The 9,642-nt window shown below is 40.7% G+C and overlaps 1 protein-coding gene across 1 annotated transcript in view; it reads right to left on the reverse strand.

Moving 5' to 3' along the window:
- Positions 1–1,525, reverse strand: part of LOC103463201 (phosphatidylinositol 3-kinase regulatory subunit gamma) — a 76,543-nt gene extending 75,018 nt beyond the window's left edge. The window contains exon 1 of the mRNA XM_017304306.1: positions 729–1,525. Within this exon, the coding sequence (XP_017159795.1) occupies positions 729–879 (151 nt within the window). The 5' untranslated portion in view covers positions 880–1,525. The remainder of the gene's footprint in view (positions 1–728) is intronic.
- Between the last annotated feature and the right edge of the window lie 8,117 nt (positions 1,526–9,642).

A 9,642-nucleotide genomic window follows, 5' to 3' on the forward strand; every position in this document is an offset into this window, starting at 1 on the left:
AATGACTGACAGCCGATTATTAATGACCCACAGTCTATAATTAATGACCCATAGCCGATAATTAATGAGCCACAGCCGATTATTAATGACCGACAGCCGATTATTAATGACCGACAGCCGATTGTTACCAACACACACACACAAACTCAATATAATTGAAATTAAATAGACATCAATTATTGAAATCATCGTCAACTAATCAATAATAATTAACTGGATCATTCATGTTTTGCTACAAATGATCAGGATTCACTAAAATAACTTATTAACCTTTATGCAATAAATTATTTTTTTATTTAATATAGAAATTGATTTGCATCTTTTTATGTATTTTTAATATTGTATATAAAAGAAGGTGAAAAACCTGCACTGTGCCTTTTTCATCTGATTATTCAGTTAGTTGTCAGAATAATCGATCAATATAATAATCAATACTTGGAGCCGAACGTCTGATGAAGCAGAAAACAGACGAAGCTTAAAGAAGCAGGTGAGTTTTACCAGGAAATATTCATGAAAAATGAAAACCAAAACCTCAGGAAGGTCGTAGTTTTACCTCTGGATGTAACCATGGCAACCAGCATCCTCAGCCAATCAGATTTCATTTCCTCTCTGCCTTAATCTAGACACCAAACCTGTAGAGTTCACCTGGTCAGAACCGAATCCAGGCAACTCCCAGGTTGACCTCTGACCTCTGAAGCTTCAGAGCAAACAGCTGGAGCTGAACTCACCTGGAGGCTGCAGGGCCCCCTGCTGCTCCTCCAGCCCGGCTGCAGAGCCCCCCAGCGGCGCGGGGTCCGCCGGCGGGACGCACGGCTGCAGGTTCCGGTCCTCCCCGCTGAGTTCACGGAGCGTCCGGGTCCAGAAACTCCCAGCAGCCATGACAGAAACGGATTAATCCTGAGATGGAAGAGACTTCCTGAAGTTCCCGAGGTAAAGCTGGAGGTGCTGCTGGGCCAATCAGAAGGGCCTAGTCAAAGCCCTGAGGTAGAAACTGAGGTCCTACAAGTGAAAAGAATCCTGCAGATCCTTCATCACTGGTCTGGTCCAGATGGAGAGCCCGGCTCCTGCAGACTGAGGAGGAGCGCCGCAGTGCAGGATGGGACTTTCCTCCCCCTGAAAAGATGAAGTTCAGATTTCAGCCGGTCAGTGACGCAGAGGCAGGAACCGCACCGCAAACACAGCGCTAAACCCGCAAACACAGCGCTGAACCCGCAAACACACCGCAGCAGCGGCCGCAGCCCCGACTCCACGCTGGTCCCGCAGACTGGCAGCCCGCTCGGTGCGGGGCAGAGCTGCGGTGCTGATGAACACCGGCGGCAGCTTCTGTTCACTCACTTCATCCCGCAGCTGAGCTGAAGGGTCGGAGCTGCGGGGTCGGGAGGAAATGCGGGGAAAGCCGCTTCCTGCGAGTCCGCAGCGGCTCGGATTTTAGGAATAAATCCATTAAATTTAAAGATGGAGGATCGGAAACGCTGCGGATTGGACCAGAACCGCGGAGGCTCCGGGAAAGTACGCACCTGATGACGCAACAGCCGCGTCATCAGGTGCGTACTTTCATCCTGAATCTGCAGAAAGAGGAAATGAGGAAGAGGAGATTTCCGCTCCAGGAGGAAGGATTTCCATCTGACAGCTGGAAATCAGACTGAACCCATTCTGGGGTTTTTCAGCTGGAACCAGAACCAGAACCAGAACCAGTGACCGTTTATAAAACTAAACTGTGATAATTAACAGAAATATTACGGATGTTTAGCTCATCATGAGTAAAAAAATTTTACTTTTCAAAGTCACCATGTTATTAATTCATTTATGAATGTTACAGTTTTAAATTATTTATCTTGAAGCTACTTTGAAGATAAATATTTAGTTTGCAGACAACTAAATGGTTAGCTTCAAGCTAAATGGCTAGCTTCAAGCTAAATGGCTAGCTTGAAGCTAAATGGCTAGCTTGAAGCTAAATGGCTAGCTTCAAGCTAAATGGTTAGCTTCAAGCTAAATGGTTAGCTTCAAGCTAAATGGTTAGCTTCAAGCTAAATGGTTAGCTTCCTACCTGGTTTACTTTGGAATCTGGTTTGCTAACTATTGGTTCGGAGCTAAATTGTTACCTCGCCAAAGTTAGCTTAAAATCTCTTCATCAGCGATAAACCTGGCCAGTTGTAGTGGAATCTATCGATAAAACTATTATATTAACAATCTGCATTCGATGATAACTTCTTAAACTAAAATAATACTGAACATCTCCTCATATTTTGTAATTCGGCAGCATACAAATAAATAATGATTGATCAGATTGAGAACATTTAAGCACATTAATCGTCATCTTACCTTCATTGTCGTTGGTCCAGCTGTCCAAGCATCTTAATTTATAGGTGAAGGACAGAAAAACAAGATCGAGAAACCAGAGCCAGGTTTGGACAGAGTCCGAACCGGACTGACGGTCTGCTGGCTGCTTAACGGGTCTCAGCTGTGGTGATCAGAACCGGAAACAGTGAAACCTGAAGATCAGGAACTGGTTAAATCAACGCGTGTTCTCTGTAATATGAGGCAACGCTTCCGGTTAAGCAGTAATGTTTGACTGAAAAGCCAATTAAGCACATTTTAACCTTAAACTACATATAAAAAATAAGCAACAATTTAAATTCAAAACCCTTTATTGCTGTTAAATTACTGAATGGATATCTGAGCTCATCAATAAATATATTTATAGTTTTTAATCTGATATTCAGGTCCTTCATCCATCAGATGATCAGAACTGTTTCAGGAAGTCCTGATTCATGGAGTGTCTTTAGAAATGTGGACTGTGAACGCTGACATTAGCTTTAGCTGCTACATATTAGCATTGAGATGCTATTTTAGGCTAGCATTGCTTCACTGGTGGGCTATCTTCCAGTGTCCAATCAGATCATTTAGAAGCAGAAATAAACCTTCATCTTCGTCATTCATCGCTGGATGTTTTTTGTGCACCAGGTTTACTGTTGTACCAGAAACATGTATTTAAAAAAAGATTAATTGCAATAACATTTTTTTACCACATTAAAGTTGATGCAATTAATTGATCGAAATTAACAGAGTCCTAGCTTGAATGAAGGACACATTAAGAAATGGAAAATAAGTTAAATTAAAATTACATATATGATACATATAAAAGAAAATGTAAATAATCAACAACTGATCAAATTAACAGATTTAATGAGCTGGGGGCAATCTTCCTTCCATGGACCTTACCAAGCTCCGCCCAGAAACGCCCCTCTAAAACCCCACGTGGCTGCATGTCTCACAAACAAAGCCTCGCTGTGCTTAGTTTCTATCTAAACATGGCGTCTTTCATTTCGACTGACTCTCTGCAAAGTATTTCTGAGTTGATTAGTGTAACATTTCTGCTGGATTTTCACAAAATATCAGCCACGACAATGGAACCAACAAGTTCATGTCATCTTTTTTGGACAACATCAAGGTGTTTGAGCCACGCGATGCCTCCAACATTGTGCGAGTCACAGCTAAATGCTACCGATYGATGAGGAAAACAGCAGATCCTCACACCCTCAGCATAAATATAGCTGTGGACAAGATCACTGATGCCTATTGTTCTTGCAAGGCTGGGTAAGTCGGACATTCATGGTTTTGAGGGTTACTTTTGAAACCAGTGATATCTGTTGTTGGCAAATGTTTGAGTGTCCCTAGGCCTGATGCTAGCATGGCTAACACAATTACAGTTTAGTAAAAGGCCTTTTCAGGTGAAATAAAATCTTTAATGTATGTCAGATACGGTACACATTGCATATTGATCTGTTCAGCTAACGTAAGGCTGTAACAGACAGGCTTCAGGATGTAGAAGATGTATCGGTACTGCCATTATGCTGCACTTGGCTAAAAGGTTTTCATAATGGATGTGTTTATTATTGACTTTATTTTTTTCATTCACTAAACACAAAGAAAGCAAAGCAATAATACTTACACCAGCAGACACTTTGTTCTTATTGATCCTATGACGGTTGAGCTGCAAATGCGGTCGTGCACAAGCTTTGATCCAAGCAAGGCTTTCCGTTTCAGATTTTGGAAATCTGTGAATTTTAGTTCCACAAATACGATCAGGATACCTGACATCGCCTGTACAGATACCCCACTGACAGTGGAGAACCATTCTTTTTTGAGTTTTGACGCAAAAACTTTCTGCCGGTCTGCTAGTCCACAACATACATTAGCATGTATTTACTACAGTAGCTTGTGTTTGTGAGACGGTCACGCACGTGAGAGCTGCGCTGTGACGTGAAATGGGCATTAGCCAATGAAACGCAGCCCCTGTGGTCCATTAACAAGGAATCTATAAAGGGGTGGAGTCTGTGAGAGTGGGCGGACCTTAACACAATCAGACTAACAGAAGCACGAGATTAAACTCATCAGATTGTTTCTGTTGTAAAACAGCAATCGATCAATTTTTACACTTTTACAAAGTAGATTTGTTAATTCCTTTCAATTTTGAACAATGTAAATCCTTTAATTTATTGATGTGAAACTGTTAAATCAAATTAACAGCATTCTAATTTTTCTCCATTTTTTGCTAAAAGTCCCGTCTTTATCGCAGAGTCCCTGATGGTCTTAGCTGACTCCTGCCTTGGGCCGGCTCCGGCTGGGAGGAATAACTGGCCTTCATTGTGGCCTTCCTCTTCACACGCCTGGAAAATAAGAGGAGGAATAACAATCGTCTGGGTGTTTGAGTTGTGACGCACAGAGAGCGGTGAGATAACGAGCTGAAGCTCAGCTCTGCAGAGCCATGACAAGCTGGAGGCGGCGTGGAAAGATCCCCGTAATTAGTGGAGAGAAAACACACATCATCTATAATTCACAATGTTTTCTGAAACTGTAACAAGGTTTTCTCTGAGATCCAACAGCTGGAGAAACTTTCCAGCTGATGCAGAGCCGCTAGCAGTGAACTCCACAGATCCAGCTCAGAGGATCGAAGCCCAAAACATCAAACATCTTTACATCATGAATCAAAACAACAGCAGCTGAAAAAAGATTAGCTACAGGTCATGACACTGAACCAGAAGTGTTGAAGAAAGCCTCTTCTCTCTAGAAACAAGATGGTGGCAAGGCTGAGGTTCACCGAGCTGCTTCTGCACCAAAGACAAAACTTCTAAGAATTTATTTGCATGACAATGATCCAATGAAAATGGATTTTTCCCCTATGAAGACATTCTAATTGCATTCTTCGTTTACACAGTGAAACTCTGTGTGCATGCGTGTAAAAAAAAAGCTTGGATAAGTAACTGTAATCCGATTACTGGGTTCTATCTGAAAGCCACCGGCATTGTCGGTAGTTTCTTCTTCTGTGGATTGTAAGAAGGAATTATGTTTTGCGTCATACACGAGTTGGGGATTCCCTGACAGAAAAGATCCACTTACTCTGTTCCCAAGACAGCGGTTTTAGAACCGTTGCACGGCGAACATAACGGCGACCATTATGTTCGTAACAGGACTTTGTCATCAGCATAGAGGGAAAGCCTGATATTGTAAATTTTAGTGACATAAACTCTAAATGGTGATGGGTTTCCAGCTGAAAACACAAATCTCTCTCCTCTTGCCAGGGCTTGTGATGTTGCTGGTATCACAATGAGATGCAAGAAGAAAGCAATAATAACTGTTTACTAAAGTAAAATGACAAAAACAGTAACACACAATGACTTGGATAAGTAATTGTAATCCGATTACTGGGTTGAAATAGATTACTTGTTACTGAAAAAGGGCTCTAATTAAAGTAATGTGTTCCTGACAATACCACCAGTCAGGAAACAAGACAACCAGCGTGGATCCGGACCATTATGTTCGCCTCCATCCTTCCTAATTTTGGTCTCTGGAGGTTCTGTTGTCCAGGTCCACTCAGCCTCCTGTGTCCCGGTTCTGGTGTTGACTGCTGGAACCAACTGAAACAGTCTGATGTTTTGCCTCCAGGTGTTCACTGATCTAACTGGGTTTTTCTCAGGAAAACAGGTCAAAAAATAAAATCAACCTGCTGCTCTGGACCAGATCAAGACAGATGTTCCAGAACCTGGAAACTAAATGATGAAGATGGTCCATTTGGAGCTGCAGAACCTTTTCCAACTTTGTCCTGTTGTCCAGCCATGACCCAGATTCTGCTGGTTCCAGCCCAGTTCTCATCCACTACATCTGAGTGACATAAAGTGAGATAAACAGAGAAGTTCTTCGTCTCATATTGAAGACATGTTGCATCATTTAAAGCCTGACGACGAGGCGAGGAGAACATGGAGTCCAGTTTTTGAAGTGGAGCGACTTCTCCTTCATCCTGAAATCCACTTTCATCTCCTCCGTCTCCTCTGAGCCTCCTGCTGCGTTCGGCGCTGCGTCTCCATGGTGCAGATCATTATCATGGCTCCATGCTGGGCACAGATCACAGCTTCATCTTCTGACAGGAATGCAGAAACAGGCAGGAAGGAGCAGAGAGACGGAGGAGCTGCAGCTGGTGGAGAGTTTAAGCGTCACAATTTATTCTGTCAGAGCCAGAAATCTTCAATACACAGAAGAATCAGCAGAACATCAGCAGGAAGCAACTCTCTGGGTCAGAAACACATCTGGAGGAAACAAGATGGAGTCTGTCAGTTATGACTTGGAGGAAAACTGACATCCACTGGACTCTTCTACCTACGCATAATCTTATAAAGTAATTACATGGACATTAATAAGGACATTAATAATAAATACTGAGGAGGTCCATCTCATCTGAAACATCAGAAACATCTGGAGGAAACGAGATGAGGTCTGTCAGTCACAACAAACATCCACTGGATTCCCCTCCCCAAATATCAGAAACCTCAAAAACAACTGGAAGAAACCAGAAAAACCGAGATGAGCCCATCATCATGACCTGGATGAAAACAAACTTCCACTGGACCCAAACCTGTAAACCTGCTCAGCTATGAGAGCTTCCTGCTTTCTCATCAGTTAATGTCTAACTTCTAACCTTAAACAACTTTTAGGTTTCATAATTAAATAAAAATCCACCAAAAAATAAAATAAATAAATTACAAGAGAAGAAAAATCATAATCTTTAAAGCAGAGCTGTCCAAACTTTTTGTCATCAGGCTCAAAGCTGTTAGGTTCAGAGCACCTGAGAACCACTTTCCTTAATTATTGTGGAAAAGATTTATTTCTAAATAAATTAGCTGTTTTTATCCCTTCAATGATATAATAAATAGACGATACTTTAATAAAGGAATGTAGTCTAATTATGGTAGGAAAAAAATCTGAGAAATTTGCTGTATTAAATGACAGGTGAATATTTTCTAATGCTGTTTTAAGGGTTTTTCTCCTTTTCTAACATTTGTCAACAAAGGTTTGAAAACAGGTTTAACAAATTGTAATCAATAAAAACAGAAACATTGTTAAAATACTTTGTCTTGTATATAAATATATAAATGTTTATTTGTCTTTAAAATGTTGAATTAGTTGCTAATTTCCTCCATTCTCAAATTGTAGTCTGAGGGGCCAAGAAAAATAATTCAGAAGGCCACAAATTGTCCCCAAACCACACTTTGAACATCACCGGTTTACAGGAAAACAGCAGAAAACATTCAAGACGACCCGACATGCTACGAAAGTCATGATCGTCTGAACCTGAACCAGAAAACATCTGGAACTGAAGGATTACAAAAACATGTCTCACAAAGTTTCACCATTATCATTTGGTTGATTCCAATGCAGTTTTTATATTTGTACAAATTAGGATCTGCAATCACAACAATAAAAAAACCCATTTCATTCTGTTTTTGTCACAGAACAAATAAATTGGACGCCTGCTGCTGCGAAGGCAGGTTGTTACTGATGAAGCTGCTGATAGTGAACCGGGTCCAACTTGGTTCAATAGAGCAGAACCAGATTGAGTTTCTGGTTCTGCTCTTCTGGTGATCAGATAAACGGGAGCAATAAACACGTTTGTCCCAGCGCTCCCTGCATTCCTGCAGAAGCTGTAATAGAGTTTGGACGGATGAGAAGAAGATTGCATCAAAAGCAGATCTGTGTTCAGCAGAACCAGGAGAATCTGAGGAGGAGAAGCAGAGATGAAGGGCATCTCCTCCAACATCTGGCCCAATTTGTCCACCGTAGACCAAGATATCATCATCCAGTAAACACACTCGGTATAAAAGAAAACCTCCAAAATTAGACCAGACCCTGAAATCTGGAGAAAGGACGGTCTGGGTGTCTACAAGGAGCAGAACGAATGTCAGATTAAAAAGAAAATAATAAACTGCTTCAGTTTAATAATGAATCCAATAATAATCTGAAAAAATCCAACAGGTGATTCCTGACCCTGGCCTCCTAACTACATGCTGCCGTTTATAAAGCTAGAGTGAAAAATGAACAGCAATAATTTGGATTATTTAGTCCATCATAAGAGAAAAAAAATGAGGCTTCATAATTTCACCGTGTCATTCATTCAGTTATAAATGTCACAGTTTCAAACTAAATATTAAGTTAGCAAGTCAAATATTTAGTTTACCATTTAAATATTTAGCTCCAAACTGAATGTTTAGTTAGCAAGATAAATATTTAAATCTAAGCTAACTAATAGCTTGTAGCCAATATTAAGCTAATATTTAGCTTAGAGCTAATATATACTGCTAAAAAAAATAAAGGGAACACTTAAACAACACAATATAACTCCAAGTAAATCAAACTTCTGTGAAATCAAACTGTCCACTTAGGAAGCAACACTGATTGACCTGACGAGGGTCCCCGTTGTCAATCAGTGTTGCTTCCTAAGTGGACAGTTTGATTTCACAGAAGTTTGATTTATTTGGAGTTATATTGTGTTGTTTAAGTGTTCCCTTTATTTCTTTAAGCAGTGTATATATAAGCAGTATCAGTCTCACCAGCAGAAGGTCACACAAAGTTTTGCAAAATCCAGCTTTTATTGTGATAGTGACGGTCCGTTTCTTGGCATTTTGCATATAAAGTAAATATTTAGCATGTAAGCTAACTATTTGGCTAACTCAGAGTTAACAAGATAATTAACTAGCTCAGAGCTACATATTTAGCTTGCTAATGAAATATTTAACTGGGAGCTAAACATTTAGAAATGAATGAATAATATGGTGAAAATGGATTTTAAAAAGTAACTATTTTCTCTTATAACAGGCTAAACAACCATTTCTGTTCATTTTTGTCTAATTTTACAAACGACTGCTAACATAGAACCAGATCACTTTGGGGTCACCATGCTGACATTTTACAGCTTTAACATCATAACCGGGACTGTAGATGTCCCTACATCTACAGTCAGAGAAAACTGACCAATCAATGATTGTTCTGGTTCTGCTACATCTTCATCATCTTCATCATCATCACCAGCCAACATCACAGCGATTCCTCCTTCCATGACCACTGCTCTCATTTTGATCCTGCTGCCTTCCTGAAGGAGCTTAATGAACCGATTCGTCTGATCGCCTTCAGGTTGGCGTGAGCAGATGATCTGTCACGTTCCTGCAGGAATGATCATTTATTTTTTATCCTCAGATAATCCCTCATCTTCTCAGATCTGTAGCCTCCTCCAGCTTAATGTGTCCAGCTTCTGAGAGCAGAAATCAATACGACTGGCTGAAGTGAGCAGCGACCACACACACACTCTCACAC

Source organism: Poecilia reticulata, linkage group LG4 (genome assembly GCF_000633615.1).
Source record: "Poecilia reticulata strain Guanapo linkage group LG4, Guppy_female_1.0+MT, whole genome shotgun sequence".
NCBI lineage: Eukaryota > Metazoa > Chordata > Actinopteri > Cyprinodontiformes > Poeciliidae > Poecilia > Poecilia reticulata.